We start from the raw sequence: 21,970 nt of genomic DNA, 5'->3' as shown, positions 1-21,970 counted from the left end.
TCAATACAGAACTTACTACAGAATGATTTTTAAAATATTAAATTTCCTTAGCTAGTACTAAAGTTATTTTGGTTAAACACAAAATGAAAATTACCCGATAATAGCAAATACATTGAACTAACATTTATTGTGCACTCTATTGGACAGATTTAATCAAGAATTTAGCACAAAGTTATCACCATTAACATTAAGTCAACTTCAATGCAAGAGAAGTGTTCTTTCTCACTTGGCCTTACTCTGCGGTTATGTATAAGGACATTCAGGCTTTTAAATCTCTGTAAAGAAGAATCCGTGTAAATTCTATATATTTGCAAAAAGATAAGAGAATATTTTTTTTGGCTATTCATTGAACAATAGTTTGTCCAATTCACATGATTTTAATAAGCAACATGGCAAACTGTTTTGCAGTACAATATACTATAATAAAATTTTTTAGATCACTTGCCCTCTTTAATTTTTCTTTTGGTGGGCTAAAAATTCTTTTCCAGAATTCTCATTGCATAACAAATGGACGATATTAAACTCACTATGAGCAGCAAAACGGAAATAATTTTCTGAAGAAACCCATGAACAGAGACGTGACAAAACCTGTGCAGAATGTTGAAGAGTATAATAGTTTATTTGGCAGCACTGCAAGAAGTGACACAAAAGAGACCTGACAGCTTCAGCTGTGGGGCTTGCTCCTTTTAATTGCAGTAAGAATGACCAGTTATGTGTGTCTCAGTAACACTTATGGGCACACATTCAGGTTCTGTGTTTTAAAAATAATTTTTAGGAATTATTAAGTGTTAACTGCTTTAAAAAAAAGTCAAAAAAAGCTTTAGTAACATTCCATCTTCAGTGTTGTTGTACAAAGGTATCTGAGACACAAGATTTCAAGTTAAAAAGTAGTTTATATACATTTGAGGGACAGAAGTCAAGCCACAGGTTTAATATGAATTTTTGTCATCTTGATCACGGAATGAATAGTCTATTTCCTTAATTAGGAGTCCAAACTTAATTAATTTTTGTTTGTAAACAATGATGTAGTCAGTATTTGTTACTTGTGTCTTCTAGGAGATTGTGACTGATATGTTGACATCTGGTAATAATTTGAAAAAGGATTTAAAACTAAGTACCTGGGTTAGTTTTCAGGCCTGCGCTGTGTCGTACACAGTGTATTAAAGGTCCTTAGTCAGAATGCAATTTGCAGTAAATGACTAAAATTTTCTTCCATACTAAGGCCCTAAACTATATAAAGACTGACAGAAAGACTCCCTCTGTTAGACTTACCAGAAGTTTTGAATTAGCCTCTGAATACAGTTGTTTATACAAACTGTTTCTTTCTTTAATAAGAACAGAATTCATAGATGCATATTTTCCCTTTTCCTGAGAATCTCCAATTCTTAACCTTGCAGCTGAATTTAAGTCCTACTGTTACTATGTATTTGTCAATAAACTATATAACGTGTATTCTTTTGTGTTATGTAGAAATGTGGCCTTCACGTTTTAAAAGTCAATTTTCAAATAGACAAGTGCCCGTCAAATAGGATGCTCCAGACTCTGAGCCACCTTCCACTGTGCCGAAGGAGGAATGATGGTATTTTGCCAGCAGAATATAGCCAGCTGATTGCTGACAGCTAAAGGGTTTGCGAACCAAATAATCCTGAAGTAATTTTTTAAAAATTTTTCTGGATTTCCCCCTCCCCCGTTTTTATCTGGAGAATATTTCAGTCTTTTAGCTTTTGGGATATGGCCATTTGAGGAATGCTGTATGCATGCATTTACATTGGCATAGGTGATTACTTTTGCTTTATCATTTGTTCTTTATTAGAGGACTACTTCAAATTTTGTTGTAGTCACAATTCTTCAAGAAATGTTTGAGGAAGGCCAGTCTGAAGGTATAGTTTACGTAACTCAATAACCTGAGTAATTACTTTGCACCATTTTGCCTAATTTTATTGCTTACTGGACTGAGGTATGAGCTTTTGACATTGTAGTACAGAAAACTATGGTGTACTCAAAGTTCTGTAACAGTGAGATCTGCTTTTAAAATATTTGAAGATGTGCTTGTTTTCCAACTATGTTTGCCAACTTCTGCAAGTACACAAGAGGGCTAACAGAGTATTTATGAACTTTCTCATGTAAGCAACACAGCAGAGAAGTAGAACTGCAAGTAAAACCAAAAGGCATACCTAGCTTTTCCAAAAGCCTTGAAAAATGTGCAGTCTTCTCAAAGCATACCGCTTCTGTGGAGTGACATTCTTTCACCTTTTGGTACCAAGGAATTGGTTTCTGAGAAAACCAAGATATTCTACAGTCTTACTAAACCTGAATAAAGAATGCAATAATACCCTAAGCAAATCACAGTTGTACAACTCCCGGATGAGATTAAAGGTGAGAAAGTGGAATCGTTGGCCAAGAATATTTTAGCTGAAGTTTCTTTAAAAAAAATGGTAATTTTGGATGTAAAGATATATTGCAGATTGGTTTTCCCAGCCTATGTATCCCTTCCGTGTTCTTAGCTAATGATTTTGAGGGAAGTATTGGGAATGTATGTAACTGTATCTGCACAGATACATATAATCTGTGTCTGTATGTATAAACATATGTGCAATAATGTATAAGATTTACATTGTATAGTTTAGCTTTCACTTATAAAGCTGTGTTTTTCTTTTAATTCTTTATAGTGCAGCTGACTTTTAATGCCTTTTTTATGGAATAGATAGGTATTCATTGATGATGGTAATTTTTGAATCCTACACATTGCATAGTACTGGCTTTGAATTAATTTGAGAAACAAATTAGTAACAAAACAAAATTGTATTGTTTAGCTCATGTGCTGTCATCCTTTCAACTCGTTGCTCATCTTGCATGTTGCACATTAATGGCTTATCAGGTTTTCACATATGTGGTATTCAAAATTAATTTGTGGTAACTAAAGCAGCCAATTAATTAGGTAAACTTGCATTCATCTTAATCATTTGATAACTCATTTAAAAAGAAAATTACAGTTTTATTGCAAAGACCATATTGGATGTAAATGCCATATTTTGTTTGCTGCATTTCATCTAGAATTATGGTTTACAGTGTTTTATTCTTTTTCATTAGAAGCCAGTCCTGGGTTTATTTTCCACTATATAACTGTGTTGCAGTTGATGACACAATTATCTATTCAATCAATTAGAATATGAGTAGGCCACTTTCACTCTAACTTTCATAACATAAATAAAAAATTTGCAGAAGAAAACCCTTAAAAAAAACACAACCAAAACACTTTTGTGCCAATTAAATAGACTATGTATGATTTAGCTGGCAGACTTTGATCTTCAGAGGCTGTTCATATACTGTTTAGCCTCTTATTTGGAGAATGGAAATTTTATTTATGTATCATTGGTTTTTCTTTGATTCAGGTTTTAAAGGACAAAAAGGCCCATACCAGTGAAAGCACAGTACATCTGAGTGTACGCATATATGCACCTAGTGTAACTCAAGCCTTCAGCTCTATTGTTCTTAGCAGATGAACATTTTTTGTCTTCTGTACTTTTTCTGTAGCATTTTTATTGTATTCCTTGTTAGTTTTATTCTTTAGATATGAAACTGTCAAGTTCTAAATGATACAGTAGGCAGCAATATATAACTAGAGCCTATGAGGAATTTTATATGTTTTTGCTTTTTATAAATGTTTGTTCTTCGGTCTTGGTCAAATTCCAGTGTGACAGTCACTGTGACTATGTCTGTCTGTTGTTACTCATAGCATCTACTATTTGTTCCTTTTCATAATGATGGGTTTCTTCCACACTGACAAACGTCCAGGTTTTGTGGATAGGCTTCTCCCTACATAGTATGTGTAGTTTGTAAACAGTTTGTTTAGAAAAATCTATATTTACTCATCTGCAAAATACTAAATGTGTCTTACTAGTTGTGGTTTCTGTATCAGTTAGTTTTTTGATTTTCTGTAATATAGAGCAACCTTTCTGGGTTGTAAGAGAACATCGCTGACTGAGATGCAGAGAAATAAACTGCCTGTTTCTTGAGATTAGTAATGTAATAAAGGCTATGGTCTCAAACCCAAAGGAGTATAGAAACCTCAGGAAATACAGTAGGTCATATAGGCATACTATATTTATTACTGCATTCCTCTAGAAATACAATGCCAGTAAACAGTATTTTAGATATACTTCATGTATAATCATGTAAAGTTAAGATACGGATTAAACATGCCTCTCTATATTTTCAATTTGTCCATGTGTGTAATGGTTGAATTTTTTGCTCCTAATTATATTTTAAATTTAATTATTTAGACTTCTGTGTCTTGAGTTCTGAAATACTTGCAAGGTTGCCTTAAGCCTTTACAGATGTATAGTCTAAATAATGCCAGAAATATTTGAGCCTTAATTGCATGGTAAAAAGTGCTTGAAGTTCCTTTATACTTGTATCAAAGGATTTAAAAAGTAAAATAAAAATCCTTAAAACCCAGGATATAATGAACCAAAAAAATCAGAGAAGAAATATATTTATTAGTAGGAAACTGAAAGAGAACTGTTACTGCTATTATAACTTCAGATTTTGGAATTCAGACAAACTATTTTAACAGACTTTTATCTTCTGTAATCATCCATTTGACCTATAGTTACCACTGATATAGATTGTAGTCTTGTCTGTTTCTATTACAGATTGTTTGCATGTCACATACAGAATTTTTTAAACTCCCTCTTACATCTCAGCAAACATTATTTATGAAACTAAAAAGCCCCTCTCTGCAGTATGAATTCATCCATGTTCAAAGCTTGCAAATGTAAAAGCCTAGTCTGTAAAAAATTATGATTTATTAAATAAATTTTCTTGGGTTTTCCATGTAAGAATTACTGGACTGCTGAGCACAGAGTATGTATAATACAGTACTTTTAAAAAAACCTTATTTTTTCTTCTTTTTTTTCATTGTCAGGAATGCTATGTAGATTCAAATTTGAGGAAATAATGCCACAGAGTCTTTGGCTTTTGTACTCACAAGGAGGAAAAATGCACCTTTTGATACTGGCACAAGTTAGTTCAGTCACTGAGCACTCTGCAGTTTACAGAAGCTTCTGTCTAGGGAGCACAGAGGCTGAGCAGTTCTTAGCCACTCTCCAGGAGCAGGAGCAGAGGCTGCTGCTTTTTACTACCTCCTTACGTACTGTCACAGCCATCAGGTCCTCTCTGTGAATGCTAGGAGATTGGTACAGTGCATCTCTTGCCAATACAGAACCATTTGAATCTGTATGCTTATAAAATGTGAAATTACTTAAGGCCCAATAAAAATTTATTAACTGACATAAATAAAACAGAGAGCCCTTATGCCTCAAGACACTTACCTAAAAATTTTGCACAGCATCCTGCAAATATTTTCAGTTCCTGTTACATTTTTGTGAATTTTTTTAAAATCGAAAGTCAAATTTCCCAACGTGATTCAAAACATATGTAGGTAGGCATATAAGCAGAAAATTATATTAATACCAAGGGAACAATCAGGCAGTAAATTCTTAGATGTTTAAATGACCATCTGACCAAAAACAATTCTGGTCAATTTGTGTTCTCTGTTAATGTTCATAAATCAAAACAGGAGAACCTAGATTTGGGAAGGGAGGATCAAGCTGACTTTGTGTCCTTTCTGAAGTAATGACCGAGGCAGTTACTCCCCAGTGTGCCTAATTTCTGTCACATCTTCAAATGGTTTAACTGTACTTCTGCCACCTTGGACAACAAAATGAAAGGAAAATCATAAATAGAAAGCTGACATGTTTTTGCTTCAGGGACATTGTAACAGCAGGAGTTCTGGGAGAACTCAGTGAAGTTTTCTAATGAAACTAAGTGTACTAGTTAGCAAGCTTCATCCTTTCTTTTTCTTTTCTTAGTTTGCCAACACAACTAATCCCTGGAAATTTGATCTTTTTTTTTTTCTTTGTGATTTCAACATTTCAACAAAATGAATTTATACTTGCTACAATTCTCTGCTTTGATACTGACTCTGTCATTTAACATACCAGTGATTCAGTATTCTCACTTCCTAATATACATAATCATGTTGAATTATCTCACAAATGTGTCATGACGTGTTGAAGTATTAAGAAGAGTAGATTGGACAAAACGTGCCGTTCTTTTTCAGGCACAGTTTTATGTACTGTTAAATTTAGCAAGCTCCCTGTAATATTCTGCTGAGACTCTTTGAACAAAGTTTTCCATTTGCAGTAACACCAATGCTACATGAAGAGCTCTGCTTTTTGTTTGTACTAGGGACCAAGCTCTCCGAGACTTTGACCAAATTCAGTTGCCCGTGACTTCAGAGCAGTTTTGGATTTATAAGGTTGTTACAATAATCTACAGGATGTTTTAAAAAAAACCTGGAGTCTAGCATTTGAGGATGACTGATCTTTTTAAAAATTTTAGTCAGCATAGTGGTAAAGGGGTTAAAAAAAACCCCCAACCAAACAAAAAAAAAACCAACCACACAAAAAGCCCCGAGTACAGATTTCTGAGAAGATGCTCACAGAGAAGAGACAGTGCAAAGTTAATAAAGTGAACTAGGAAATATCTTCCATTCTAGCATTCCACATCGTCATAACATCTTCTGAGTGCACAGGGTAGGTGAATAAGGCTTCTGCTACTTACCCAAGCATCCCAGAGTTTGTGAAACCATAAAGGGCGACCATACCAGAGGGTCTGTTGGCCATAATTGCAATTAGAATCAGTTCATATAATCTTAAAGTAATTGTTTGGGTGGACCAAGAATATACAAGAAAGTACAAGTACAGATAGGAATCGGATGTCATCAATCAGAAAACAAAAGTTTTACACACAAATATGTTAACAAGGATAGATCTTGCGTCACTGAGATTTGAGCAGCCTAGCCACTCAGTTTAATCATTTTTTTATTTCATTTTATAGTAATGGATCCTGACATTCAAATCACTCCCTATCATTTCCATTTGCTACATGTATCTTGCCTTCATAACAAAGAGTACAGCTGACACCGAAGATAGATTTCAGCCCTGTAATAGAGACCTGGTTAATACTTTTGTTACTGTGCACAGCAGAATGTAATACAGTTTGTTCTGCTTGGCTCTGCAAGACTGACTGATTTTTGTCAGTGAAACAAGCAGGTTCTGAGTATGCATAGGAAGCAGCCTGTCCAAAGGGGAAGCTTTTTTATACAATCACCCTTCAGTCTAGAACAGTAATTTGAAAAATATCTCTATCCTTTTTCAGTATCAGACTGGTTATGAGGGTTTCTCAGTAATCACAGGGAAGATGAAAGAGTTTGTACCATATAAAAAAAATCATATTTTGAAAAGCATAGGCAGTCCTTTTTCTTGACTTTGGCTGCCTGCTTTTTAGATGAGAAGGGAGAGGGGGGACAAGCAAGGAGGAATGACACAGTTCTTTAATCTTGTAATTTTTATCATTTTTGCATGTACAATATCAGCAGAAATTATATGCGTGCACTTGCCATGGTGAACTGCAATATTCTACCTCTGTCTGCAAGTGACTTGCTTCTGTGTTGTAGATGACTTAACTCGCCTTATTGTGCTTACTTGCAAGCTTTTCAGAAATACAAGTAGCCCCAAGATACCTTAACATTACCGAGAGAAAATTATTCTCTCTAGATCCCAGTAGACCTAAATTGATGTAGAAGTAAGTGTAGTTCCACAAGTTCTCTGGCAGTGCAGGCCACAGACTGATGAAGCGACAGCAGCTGTAGCCCAGGATGGTTCCACTTGTTCAAATTTTCTGTGCTCTTAATGCAAAAAGCTGTATCTGTAAGTGGCCTGGATTATGGCTTGAACATTTCCCCCACCAGTGTGTCTACGGTAAGCATCTTCCAATGGTCATATTTTATTTAGATTTTTGTCATTATATAATACATGAATGTTTCCAAATTCATTAAAAATCCTACGCTGTACTACCTTTGAGCATGTAAGCTGTAGACTGTGGAAGTGTCAGCACTCAGGGAAGCTTTATCAAATCTTTAAAAGAAATGGCTTCACGAATTTGCTGTGTACAATCTCAGAGCACCTGTTACAGGCAGGATGGCCTGTAAAGATCAGTTGCAAAATGATTTGCCACTGGGTACATCCTGGATAAAGCTGCATGTAACACGATAACGGCTGAGTTACGTTACAAACCAACGAGCGTGCCCCAAAACTCAGGGGAATGAAGTAAAAGCCGTGGGCTTTCTGTAGGAGCAATTTAGAGAGATGACAAAGCACCCCTCGGTTTCCGTGGCGATGTAAAATTGCCCGATGATAGGCAGCACTCCACTTTCATTAAACTCTTGTGGGTTTTTTTTCAAACCAGCAGCGGTGGCGTTGCGGGGGGGGTTATCAGTGGGAGGCCTCGCTACCAGCGCGGCGGCGGCGGGTGCCCGCGCCCCCTCAGCCGGCGGCGGGACGCGGTACAAGCCACGGCTGCAGCCGCTGCTGTGCCCCGCAGCTTGAGCCCGGCCCCTGCAGCGCTGCGCCGGGCTCCTGCTCCTGCTGCTGCTGCTGCTTCATCCCTGTCCCCGCCATGGCACGCCACCCGCGGCTGCGCTGCCGGGCACCCAGCCGCCACCCGCAGCCCGCCGGGCTGCTGCTCCCTGCCCCGCGTTACCTCTGTGAGAAATGACGGCATGACAGTATCTAGGCTACTACAGCCTAGCTCCTGCTTGTAACTGGCGCCCTTGGCCCCGCGGGTCCCCCTCACCGGTGAGAGGCGCCGTCCACCGCCGCCCCCCGCCTCCCGCCGCTGCACCGGCGGCTCTGCCCTGGCGCGGGCGGCGCGCGGCTGCGGGATTCCCGCCCACGGTGCAGCCAGCGCGGGCCCGGGTGCAGCCCGCAGCGTCCCCCCCGGGTGCAGCCGGCGCCGCCGCGGGGACTCGCGCTCGCTCTGGCGCGGGCCAGGAGCGAGGCCCCGCGCGCGCGGCTCCCCCGCCGCTCGCCCCAGCCCCGCCGCGCGCGCGCGCCTGCCACCTAGGGACGGGCGGGAGCGGCAGGCGCGCGCGAGCCGCCGCTGGCCGCGCTGCTGAGGTGAAGGCAGCGCCGCCCGCCCCGGCCGGCAGTGAGGCTGCGACCGAGCCCGCCTGCGGATCGCAGAGCCCGCCGCGGCGCCCGCCGCCCGCCCGCCCCGGTTCAGCGCCCTCCTCCCGCTCCTCGCCGAGAGCCTCGCCTTTCTCCCGCCCGGCCAGATGATGAACTTTCTGCGGCGCAGGCTCTCGGACAGCAGCTTCATCGCCAACCTGCCCAATGGCTACATGACCGACCTGCAGCGGCCGGAGCCGCAGCAGCCGCCGCCGCCGCCTCCCTCAGCCTCCTCGGCCCCTACCTCTGCCTCCCCGGCTGCGGAGCGCCGGCAGCCGCCGCAGTCGGCGCCCCCCCAGCAGCAGCAGCCGCCGCCGCAGCAGCAGTCGACGGGCAGCAGCTTCTTCAGCTCCCTCTCCAACGCCGTGAAGCAGACGGCGGCCTCGGCCGGGCTGGTGGATCCCTCCTCAGCCGTCTCCTCGGCCGCCGGCAGAAAGTTCAAGCTGCTCTTGGTCGTCGACGAGCCGCACACGGACTGGTAGGTGCCCCCGCGCCTCTGCATGCCCCTCTGCGCCCTCCTTCCCCGCCGCCCTTCCCCTCCCGCCCACTGCGGTCCCGCTCCCCGCGGCCCCGGCCCCGCTGGCGGCGGCTCTCCCTCCCCGGCAGACGCGGGCTCACCTGCGGGCGGCCGGGCGCGCCTCGGGCCCCGGGGTGAGGCTGCCCGGTGCGGGGGGCCAGGGAGGCGGCGGGGACCGCCGGGCAGTGCCTCCCGCCGCCCGGCCGCGCTCCGGCGGCACCCGCTGCGCTGAGGCGAAGCCTGGCGGACTGGAAGATGGAGCGAAACCAGCAGACCCTGGAGCCGCCTGACCCTGGTGCCGTTTTCCATCAAAGCACTAAATAAAACATATTCATCGCCCTGAAAAAGCATACCCCGAGTTCTCTAGCGAAATAAAGAACTCACGTATAGCTGCAGGTAGGATTTAGGTGTTTTAGGCACGGATTTCTGTTTTGAACTGCGTGTGGTTGTAGCGTTACGTGTGTTAATTCATGTTTATGACCGGGCTTGTTTCCACGCAGATCCCGCTGCTTCTGTTGCAGCGTCTAAAATGCGTGTTTGGGTGAAGGTCCTTCAGGTTATTGAGGACCAGACCTCCGTTTTAGCTTAGCCCTGTGAATATGGGCGGTTGGGTTAATTGCTTTCACGGGTTTTGTTTGGGGTGGGTGTTTCCCTTCCACAAGCATAATAAATGTAGGATTTACAAAATGTAAAACTTGAACGGCAACTCACTTCTCCCTGTGCTTGGCTGCTACCAGTAGGAAAGGTTATAGCTTATTCAGACCTGTTTATCACATATGACTCTGGTGGATGCTGTATTTTAGAGGAAGGATGTATACTTATTTATACAACGTTCACTAACTTGTTTTCCTATAATGTGCGTTTACATGTCAAGCTGTGAATCCTTCTCATTCACTGTTGCTAATTACAGTGTATAAGGTCTTACCAGTGCCTTAAAATAATACAGAGTAAAATAAATATGTTTTTATAATACTGACATCATTCAGTAATGGATTGTGGGTTTGGATTTTATTGTCAGCTTCTCAAATTTATAGCCTTACTGTCTAGATGGATTTGTACAGTTCTATGATTTGATACAATTTGCTTCAAAATGGTACTTTAATAAAATACTTGAAACAAAATGTAAGCCTTTATCTGTAGCAAGTGTGTTATTAATGTTAAGATAACATCTGTATGTTTTTCAGTTTTTTTCTTCTGTGTCTTGTTTTATGGTGGGGTTTTTTGTTTGTTTGGTTAGGTTGTGTTTGTTTTTTTTTACAAAAAAGGTTGTTGTATCTGCTGGACTAAGACAGCCTCTGTACCTACGTCATGGAGATGCATCCATGGACACTGCTCACTGCCTTGCAGATACATCTATTTATTTAGTATTCTATGGTGCACAAATTTTTGCCCGGTAAATTAAATAAGTGTATATGTTCATAGAGTTTGTTTCTGGTAGATTTTTTTCTATACTGACTGAAGCCATTCTGTGTATTGTAAACATGGTATGTTTTCGTACTTGATAAATGCACCCAAAATTAAAATAATCTGTCGGCAATATCAAAGCTGTTAGAGCTCTGCGTGGTGAATGCCACCAACAGCATTCCAGGTAGGAGACTTGATGCAGTCACAGATACACACAAGGTTACTCATGCGTGCTTGCTTTTTCTTTTTTTTTTGGCTTTTTTTTTTTTTCCCCTCCTCTCCTTTCTTTCTCATAATATGTGACGTGGATATGTAGTAGCTCTAGAAGGAAGTTTGTTGTGGTACTGGCTCTTTCCCCTCCAAAAAGCTTATAATTCTGTAACTGAAGATTTTAAAATAAACTTTGAAAAATTATATATATATGGTTATTCTGCTAATACGTGTAGAAAAGTTTGTTCTATACCTTTGGAATTATGGATGTCCATATCGACCTGCATGAACTGCTATAATATTTGACTATTTGAGCTAAAATGGGATATGTATGATAATTTGAAAAAAAATACTGAAGGATTGGAACTTTAATAGATGAATTTTAATGGTCTGATGGCCACCACGCTAGCTACCCTGCCTGGTATGATGCATTGACGTACAGTTTTGCAAGATGAGGTATGTCGAGCTGCTGTCATGTGATACACTAAAACAAACCCTGTCAATGACAAGAAAAACAGTACTAAGTAAAGCTCTTAGGGCCTCCTAGGAAACAATTTCAGTTGATTTATGTTAATCCTGAGAGGACGATCATGTGCTGGGTGTTGTTTTCATAATGTTTTGAGCTGTATTGTGTTTGTCTTAAATTGAAAATGGATGTATTGCTTTTGGATTGCAGTTTCAATAGAAGTAAAGGAATTCCAGTCTGAATCATGCTGAAATCCTACTAATTTAGTATCCTCTTTTCAGCAAGGGCTGGAGGAAGCATTAAGTACCTTCTTCTGTCAGCAAGGGATATTGCCTCTTACCTCTAGCATCAGAAGGACATTTTGTTTCCAATATATTTCATTTCAAGTAGAGGTTGACTTATACTTGAAGTCTGAGGTTTAGTAACCTGACATTATTGTTGTCACTAATGAAATTATATGGGATATTCTACGTACAAATAAATGCTCAGTCGTGGCTTGCATTTTTAAATGTTGATCTCAATGACCTCTTTTATCATTTTCTTGTCTTGAGAAGTTTGTCCTGGTACAAGTTTTGAAATTCTCCTGTTCTGTGTCACAGGATAGGGTGAAAATGGGAGAATTAACTTATATGTACTAATTAATGTATTTTTTCCATGTTATATTATTTGACTCCTTAAGGAAAGAGAGCACATGCAGTCATTGTGTCAAACCATCCTCCTTTCTCCAGTAGCACTCTCTATCAAAGATGTCTTACAGCTGTGAAAGACTATTCTTTTCCTACAGGTTCTTTGGACACTTGTAGCTACGTACATGAGAGAGACTTCTGAGGGCTTCTAATAAAGACAGGACTGCAAAATAAGCTGCTATCAGACTTTCTGTCGGCTAGTAGCTTTATAGGAGCCTCAGTGGCAAGTGAAGAGAAAAAAATGAAAACAGGATAAAGCTTGTAGTCAGCTGTCGGAGACAAATCCATAACAAGTAGTCTTCGATGGTTCTGGTTCTCATTGAATCTCTTGGAATCTCATGGAATCTCTGGTTCTCTTTTGGTCACTTTACATGATAACTGATCCTTCAGTCCAAAGATGAAAGCAAATAGCTGGTGATCATTTTCACCAATTATCTTTGAAACCTTCCCTTATTCTAGAATATTGCCACAAAAAAGGGGTGACTTGTAATTAAAACACTCCTTCAAATGAAACAGTACTATTAATTTATATAAAAGCATTGGAAAAGCTAATTTTATTTTTTGGCCTATCTTTTGTGCATTTTATTGTCATGTTCTTTTCATCTGCAGCTGCATACTGAACGGACATTTTTAGTACCTTCACTGATGTCTGCAGCCTTTTCTGAGTTAACACATCTTGTTGAGAACCTTACAAAGTGTTTGAAGATGTAGTGGAAAAGTGTCTGATTCACAGATGCTTCATGGATCTGTTGGGGAGGGGAGAGCTTCAAGAACAACTTGTTATGTTTAATAATGATTTTATATAATGGACTTCAGTGATTTTTATTTTAACAGCTTTAGGTATCTTTGTTGATATCTTTACAAATGGAGGAAACTAAGAAGTAAAATAATTTGTTCAAGGTCTTCCAAGAGACAAGTGGCAGAGCTAAATTAAAACCTAGGCAGCTTGCTTAACCTTTTCTTTTAATTTTTTCCTAGCTACTGGTCTGCACTAATTGTCCATGTTTTTCAGCTAGATAAGTTTATTTAATTTCCTTAGGAAGTAACCATTTTGTTCTGTATACAAAAATGTACTGAACATTCAATGCTGAACAAGCAATTGATTAGAGTCCATACATCAGTGGCAAGGTGCCAAAACACTGTGCATATAGATTATTATCTCCATTAAAAGCTTAAGTGCAATATTTAGAAAGCTGTTTTGATATTGAAAACTAATTATTGCTTAGTCTGTCTTGTGCTTTAAAGCTTGAACATAAGTCTCGTTGGCAGTAGTGATGAAACTATAAAAAGAATCAAGTTGGAAAATTTTGTTCTTGTATTTTTATGCATGCGTCTTGCTATAAGTATCAGTACCTTCCCACCCCCACCCCCCCACCCCCCCCCGAGAATTATGTGTTTCTTGTAATGTTTACTGCAGTTAGTCATCTTGTGATAGGCCCAAAAGCTAATTTCCAAATGGCTGAGGCAAATGCTATATGAAGAGCAAACTTTCTGTTTTACAATTACTGAGTCATTTATGGGCAAACATTGCTCATCATAAATGTTTTTAATATGATCACTATTGTCATAGTGCAGAAAAATGTTGGTTTATAAAACAAAAAATTACTGAAGTGAGCTGAATGGGTTTCTTGGGGTTTTTTTTGTGTTTACTAGAAGGTGGAAGAGAGTTTAAATTCAAAATAGTGTGTAGATGTTTTATGTAGGGGTAACTACCAAACAGCTTGCATACTGCAATGAAAATTTGTTCCAGTTTTTCTGTTTGGTAGGGATGGTTCAATTGTGAGTAACTAATTAGTATTTCCTAACTGCAGTTGAACTAGAAATTCTGATTTATCTTACTTGATTTAGTTGGTTTAGTAACTGCAGTTTTTATTGCATTCAGTATAAGCCTTTGGCAAATTTTCTGATTTTAGAAAGTGTAATTTAGGAATGCATAAATGAGGGCAACTGCTTTGCCAGAGTTCTTGCAGGACAGTGTTCTTGCCAGCCTCCTGGCATTGCAAAGCGTGCTGCTACTAGTATTAGCTATAAAGCCAGGGCCTGAGCAAACGTGGAACTAGTAGTGATTGCACAGAGGGAGGGGGATTGAAAGGATCCTCAGCACTCATTTAGGGGCTGGAAGTGAGAGGTTTTTGAAGGCAAGTCAAGGCAGGGGACAGCAGTGTTGCAGAGGTAGGAGACTGATTTTCAGAAAGGTCTAAGCTCTGAATACCCGACCAAATGGCCAAATGTAGATACATGCCTTCGTGCAGTGAGTGTAAGAAAAAGGTAATCTTCTCAATGTATGTATTTGTATAGGAAGAAAAGACATGTAAGTTTTATTAATTTTAAATGCTTATTAAGAACTGCTGTGCCTTTTGCAACAAGAAACTCGTAACATTAAAAGGCAAGTAAATTTGTGTTTGGTATAACACGCTAATCTTTCAAGGAGGCAAGAGGTTCAGTGAAACCCATGAAACTGAGCAAGAGTGATAAAGATTTAACTTTGGTTTCTCTCCAATTTTTGCTTCATATGTAAACATTGCATTTAAAAGTTATATTTATGAGAAGTTGCACTTGAATCTTAAAAAAATTGGCTATGTTGCACTCTAATTCTAGTTATGGCCTTTAGACTGAGTTCCTAGTACCCCAAAAAGCTGGCAACCAGGTTTTACATGAAGACAGTATGTGCTTAGACAGCTTCTTACAACCAGGTAATTGGATCAGTGCTACTTCCCAGAAGGTGCTACAGTTTTCAACTCTGCATTAAGGGTTTTCGTTTTTTGCAATCAAAATAGCAACATAATTGAAGGAGAGATTCAGGCATAAGCAGGGGCTGCCATGAGCACAAGGGACACAACTCTCTAGTCACTGGGAGGATACGCTTGGGCACACAGATGAAACAAAGTGAGTTTCTGCAAAGCAAGGTGAAGTTTATTTTGAACCCGTCTCGTGAGCAACTGGATGTGTATTTCTGAAGGGCTGGAAGTATAGCTTATTGAGCCATGTTACTTGTTTGTCCATTTTTTTACATATTAAGTCCACGCTGGGCAAGGACTTGAGCACATGGATGTGCAGTTGAGCTAACTGAGGGATGTGGTGTAATGTGTTAACAAATCCAAATTTGTAGCATACAGCAATCTCATGCAAGTTGTATGTTGTGTCTGTTCTCTGAAATGGCCAGCTGATACAGTTTGGCACCAGACAATGTGAGTGCTGGTATTCGAAGGTGAACTAAGAAAAAAATGCAGATTTTTTTTTCCAGTTCTGTTCTGTGTAATACTTGGCTGCATTAGTATAGATAGCAAAACACAGTACATGATAGAGATTACTTTTTTTGTCTAGGTTAAGAAAAAAAAAAAAAGAAAAAAGCTTATAGTGGAAAACTCCTTGTCCTCCATACTCTGTGTATTGCTCTATCTAAACGAGCTGTTACATGTGCTAGTGTTATTTTAGGCAACTTTATGTATATGAGATGCTGACTACAAATTTGGACAGTGTATCGGGTGTCATCCCCTGTCCCATCCCTCTCCCCTACGCTCAGAATTAGTGTGATTTACTTTTTTTCCTTTATCTCTGAAGACACCACAGAAACTTCTCTGAAGTTTAATGAAACCGTTAGTAACATGTTCAGTTGAGTAGGTGATATTAAAATATGTTTGCCAATGTTTTCTTCTAGTTTGCATTAATAGAAAGGAAAGGGGAAAACTGGCAAGGAAATAAAGGATTTTAAGTAGGTATATTTCAAAGTAACAAGACTGAAGTGAGAGAGAAAAGGAATAATAAATTGCTTTGTAGACCTTAGACTCAAGTAATATAAGAAATTCTACTTACAATCTATTCAGAATTTGATAATGATTTGCCAGTAGCAAAATGTTGAAATAGGAACAGTATGAAATAAAAGGTTATTAAAGACTGTATTATTAGACTTCTGATTGTCTTGACAAAGTGTCCAGAGGACTTACTGTATTTTGAGCTGTCTGTTTAAAAGGGATTTGCCATTCTGTAAACATTATAGGACGCTGCAAGACTGTACACATTTTTTCTGAAACCATGTTTTTTCAAAAGATTGGTGCTAAATGTTCTCATAGTATCAATATATACTTAAAGTAGTGACTTCACTGTATGCGTTTTCAGTACCCAGTTCTTCATAGTACCATGTGATAGTCATCCACAGAAGTATTCGTATGCAATATCAGATGATTTTATCACCTTTAGCTCTTCAGCCAGCCTACCCATCGTGAATGCTCTGAACTACAGAAGTCTGTTTTCAGTATAACTGAAACACAGACTGATGATTTGGATTTTTATACATTTGTAGATAAGACGAACTGAAGTCTGCATGAAAAACATGGCAATACTTTAGTGAAAATATGTGTTAAGAGTATAAACTTGTGTCTGGAGAATAATAAACACAAGAAGTCAGATTTGGATATAGAACCTCTGTGGAAGGATTCTAGACCTGGTTGGATGAACCACCAGGAAAGGGTAATTACAAGTAGGTGGAAAAGTTGCAAAGAATGGAAAAGAGTAAATTGGCAAAGGAAAGCTATGTTGTAGGTGACACAAAGTGAAGCAATAAATGACAAAGTAAGTGTTACCTGGAATAATGCTAGTGCCTCCAAAGATGAGGCTGCTTGCCTTGTGGAGTGGAGGAAAAAAAAAAAAAAGTGTAATGAGATGATAAGACTTACAGATGCCATGGGTGGGAGGACAGCACCATACCTTTGTTTAGAATGCAAAATGTTTGCTTGATTGCACTGCTGCTTTTGCTAATTAAACAGCTTTATCTGCACTGAGTCAAACTTGACTTCTCAGAGGAAAGCTAGTGTGCTTTTAGCCAGCCAGCTGGAGGAGAGTAATGATGAGTATTCATGGTAACATGAAGCATAGACTAGCTTAAGCTTTTGTGAAAAGTGTAAAGACTGTCCATTTTACAATGCCCGCTTTCACCCCAAGTGTGTCCCTTAGTTGGCTGAAACAGAAATATTAATGCACTCACGTTAACAAATTCACTGATTCCTAATAAAAAGTCAGTGACTAAGGTCAAATCCTTGTTTACATATTTACAGGCAAAAGTGGTGGAAATGTTTAATTCTGAAGGCACTGAACCTTAAATCTAAAGAGGCAGTTTCTGGGTTTCCTACAGACTTGTGGTGTGTAAAGCAGAACAGGGTTGGCTCTCGGCTGTAGCTAAGGCTGGGTGGTTTTTGCTTAAGCTGTGTCAGGCGATAAGTGTGGGATGTCTGGGGCTCGAGCTGTGATTGTGGCTGCCTGTCAGCAAGCAAGCCAGTGGGGCAGCATAGCTGATGAGGGCTGCCGGAGTATACCTGCTTACTCTGCTCCCTTTTGCATTGCAAGTGTTGGTGGGATTCATTTAGCTAGTGGATTGGTTAGGTAGATACTGCTGAAGAACCGTTACATTTTTTCTACAAGCTGCAGTATCTTCCTGTGTATCTGTGACCGAAGTAGGTAAAGACACATGGGATGTCACCATGTTGTTTAAGTGCAGCTGGGAAGGAGTGTGAACAGTGTTCTCTTAACTTTCACCTCTGAACACCTGGGTTTGCTTGGTTACAGCCTATTTTTTGTGACTTACTGTGACCTCTTCATATGAGAGGTGGGGGCAGGGGAATACAGGTTCTGTCCTCCCTCTGTGGAAACAGGGACTCTGTCCCAGCTTGTGCAGATAGAGGCATATACGTACTTTCCCTATTTTCATTAAAAAAAAACCTCCAACCCAACCAACCCACCAACCAAAAACCAAAAAAAACCCCTCAAAACCGACTGTGGGAGGCTTGGTGTCTAATAAAGTGTGATCACCTCTTTTTTGCTGCCACCCCCAAATCTAGCAGATGGGGAGAGCAAAGCCATCACATGCCAGCATCAGCCACTCAGGGGCTAGGAGTTGTTGCAAAAGGCAGATTTTGTCCAACTATGAAATGCATCGTCTTTTCGCTTTTTGCCATGAGTGTTCCATGTTTGGCCTTCCTTGATTTACCGTTTGATCTCTGTAGTGTTATATCCCAATTGGATATTGGTGTTTATAATGCAACATATACACTGAATCATGGGAGGAATTATTAAAAAAATATTTTAAAATACATGCATTTCTTTGACTTTTTTCAGGTGATTTATATAATGTAAAAATATTATCAGAGCCTCAGATAAAATAATTTAAATGTCTTAATTCTGTTCTAAAGCACCTGCACAAAATTATTTGATATAAACTAATATTTTTTCAATGTAATGAATTGTTCCTATTTAAAGGATTTATAGCTTTATAGATTTATTTATAGATTATACCAAATTTAAAACATTTTAATAAAAATTTTACAGAGTAATAGACTAAACAAAAATTATATGACTGTTAAGACACAAAATTTCTATAATTTCCTGTCCGAAGAACCATTTATTTAACATCTTGCCTTTACAGAAATTAACTGAGTGAATAAGCATTAAGGGATCTCACAATGAATAGATAAAAATCTAGATTTTTTTTCTCTAAAGATATAACAGATTTCCTCATGAATACTTAAAACTGTTATAGGAAGTTGTTTCCACTGCTCAAAATGAAGAAAAATCATAAACTCAGTAAGAAATGTAGTAACAAAATAATGTGCAATGCATTTTTAAAAGGTGAATTTACACCTTGTAACCAGCATCAGCAAAGGATGCAGTGAAGGCTGACAGGAGTCTAGGTTTTATTTCATTAGCCTTGGCAGTATTATGTCCTCTGGAGTCAATTTGTGCTTCGGTTTCAGAGTTGGGCACTCTGGCAGGCTACCGGTACTTTTTTTTTTTTATTGCAATAGTAAACTTTCAGCATCTGTATTTCTGATTTAAACTAATTTGCCTCATCTGGTATGCAGTTTGTGTTTCTTTGTTAAGTAGGCATTGGAATAGGGGAGCATGCTTTGATGTAATTTCAAACTGAATATGACCAGTCATAAAACAAAGTATCAGCAACTTGTGCTGCGTATTGGAATGCTCCTGCAGGTAATTACTTTGGTGTTTGTTGAGAAGGTGAGTGTGCTAGTAATGAAACCCAAGTTATATTTGTGTGTGGATGTGTCCCTGTCTTCAGGAGTCAAAAAGATCTACATTCCAGTAGAATGAGGTATTTTGAGTAGGTATTTCAGAACTAAGTGCAAGTTTATATATTCTTTCCACATATATCTGAAAATAAAGTGGTTCTTTTGTGCAAGAAGTGCCTTTATCTCTTCATTTTGATCTTGCAAATCTAATACTGTTTATTAAACATTGGTTTTTTTGCTGAATTGCCTGGTTTGTAGGGGCTGAAATCTGCTAAGCTACGCTGATCAGTTTCCATTGATCATTGTGCCATATGCCAAGATCCTCTATTGTAATATTACTGACTTCTTGAAGGAGAAATCAGGGGTAAGTGTATGAAGAAAGTATGTGGGGGATAAAAACAAGCCTGGACAAAAAACACCATAGAACTTAAAATGTCTCTGTAGTTTTATGATTTAAAATTAGTTCCAAAAGAGAAAAAATTGATTCTGATTCCTAGCTTAAAAACCAAGGTAACGACATGACCTTCTTGTTGTATTTGTATACATATCTCTCTGCCTAACTTCAGTTTTGTTCTGTTTAACTGTGTTTATTGTTTATTACTACTTGACTTCTTACAAATAAAACCTGATTATAATTCTACTGAAACAATACAGATTTAGTAGATTAAATGCCAATGTGAGATCAGTCACAGTCTCTTAAGTCTCACGTTTTGTTTAAAGAAAGTAGAATATTCCAAAGAGGAGGATTTGGCATTATTTCACTACCTCTTCACTTGCTTCAATGATTTATTTGGCTTTGAAGGGCACTTCCAATGGTTCATCATTAGGAAAACTTTAAAAAAAATTCCAAGGTTTTATTCCTCTGTAGGACCAAAAAAATGATTAATATTAGAGAAGCCAGAATCTCAGTTTGGGGATTCTGGAAGGGTAATAAAAACGTTTTGTCATAAAACACTCTGATTCCACTGGGTGGTGATATGATTACATAATGTGCTGTGTCTACAGAATTTGTTTCACTTAGTAGTTGTCTTGGCCATCTACTGTTCGAGGTAAATAAGAATCACAGGAATATTTTTAATTAGGAAAATAATACTTCTTTTGAATCCTTTGTCTTTGAAGCAATAAACAAAATTAATTCTCCTGAGTCTTATATAACTGTTGCATACAATATATATTAATAAATTACAATAGTGTTTATAGTAGCACTTTATTATTTTTCTAAAATTTTTATTTAAAGTATTTGTGATGAGACTTAAATAAGCACGCATTACAATTAACAACAAAGAGTTGCTTTAGTAGTAGTGTGCTAGGATTATGAAGGGTGTATTTGTGTGTATGTGTGCATACATATATATCTGTACATATATATTATTTTAATAAAAATTTGGAGGAATTTTCACTGGTGGACATTATGCGGATAAATAATACTTCTGTGGTTGTAGATTTCTTACTCTGGTGCTATTGGGTTGCACTGAAATAAAAGGCAGCTTTTTCTTTGTGCCACTGGGTAGCCACTCAGCTATTCTGAAGATGCATTACATGGAGAATCTCTTGTATGGGTTGTCAGGACAGAAAGCATGGGATTTAGAGATTCAGTATTTTGTGTGAGGTTATACTATACCTAAATTCTTTTAGTTAGACCCATATTCTAAAATTTTTGTGCTGATTCATTTTCTTACTAAGGCAGAGATGTCTGGTACGACCTAGCAGCAATTCAACATACAAGAGGTTAAGTTTAATTTTCTTGGCAGTAGTAATACTTTAGGGGAGTCAAGACAGACACTGATATAATTACTTTGTGTTAGGGTTTACATTACTTCTATTAAAATAACTTCCACCGGATCGGTCTTTGTTCTTGAAATGTGTGGGTAGAAGAGGACTGCAGGTCTGTTCAGGTTGGTGAGGATCTTAGTCCTTTTCAATTTAAGTTTTGCAGTGGTTGTCTAGGCTTTTGTTTTCTAGAAGTCCTTTCCAAAAAGTTAGGCAGGTGATGAAGTTTTGAGGTGGTTTGTTTTTGTGGGGGTTTTTTGGGTTTTTTGTTTGTTTGTTTGTTTCCTGAATGGTGTTGACCCGTTGTCACTATACATTTGAGATCCCCGGATCCTTGGCTGTTAGGTGGTGTATTGACATACCAGACCCTAGGGTAGCCTTCAGAGTAAATTGCTACTTCAGAGTACAATGCAGTGTTAAGGTGTGATTGCTTTTGCAGGCGAGTTGTCCAAGTCCTTTGGTGATAGTATCAGTGTATTTCAAGAACAGTACTCTGGAAAGGTTTTGATGTGGAATAAACACACCAGCTGCTGTTACTCTGAAATTCAGGCTGTGTGTGATTTTTACATTGTAACAACATAATTAAATCTGTATTTTCTGGTTTGCTATGCTTGAGGTAGCTTGTTATTTGGCTTAGGTAGGCTTTTTCTGAGCATTTGTTAGTCATTTCGTATTTGGGTGATTTAGAACAATGCATTTATGGTGCTTTCTATGGAAAAGAATTATAGTACTGGTTTCAGCTTTTGTAAAAAAAGTATGATGAACTGATATCTGTCTGTCAAGATGTTATGAAGACTTTGTATAATTGCCTAACAAACACTAATGTA

At 38.9% G+C, this 21,970-nt stretch overlaps 1 protein-coding gene across 1 annotated transcript in view; it reads left to right on the top strand.

Moving 5' to 3' along the window:
• Positions 1-6,476: 6,476 nt before the first annotated feature.
• SYN2 (synapsin II) overlaps positions 6,477-21,970 on the top strand; it is a 193,575-nt gene continuing 178,081 nt past the window's right edge. The window contains exon 1 of the mRNA XM_055805683.1: positions 6,477-9,552. Within this exon, the coding sequence (XP_055661658.1) occupies positions 9,182-9,552 (371 nt within the window). The 5' untranslated portion in view covers positions 6,477-9,181. The remainder of the gene's footprint in view (positions 9,553-21,970) is intronic.

Source organism: Falco peregrinus, chromosome 5, assembly GCF_023634155.1.
Source record: "Falco peregrinus isolate bFalPer1 chromosome 5, bFalPer1.pri, whole genome shotgun sequence".
Classification (NCBI taxonomy): domain Eukaryota; kingdom Metazoa; phylum Chordata; class Aves; order Falconiformes; family Falconidae; genus Falco; species Falco peregrinus.
Note: the sequence above shows the minus strand (reverse complement) of the source record. Positions and strands in the feature narration are given on the sequence as shown.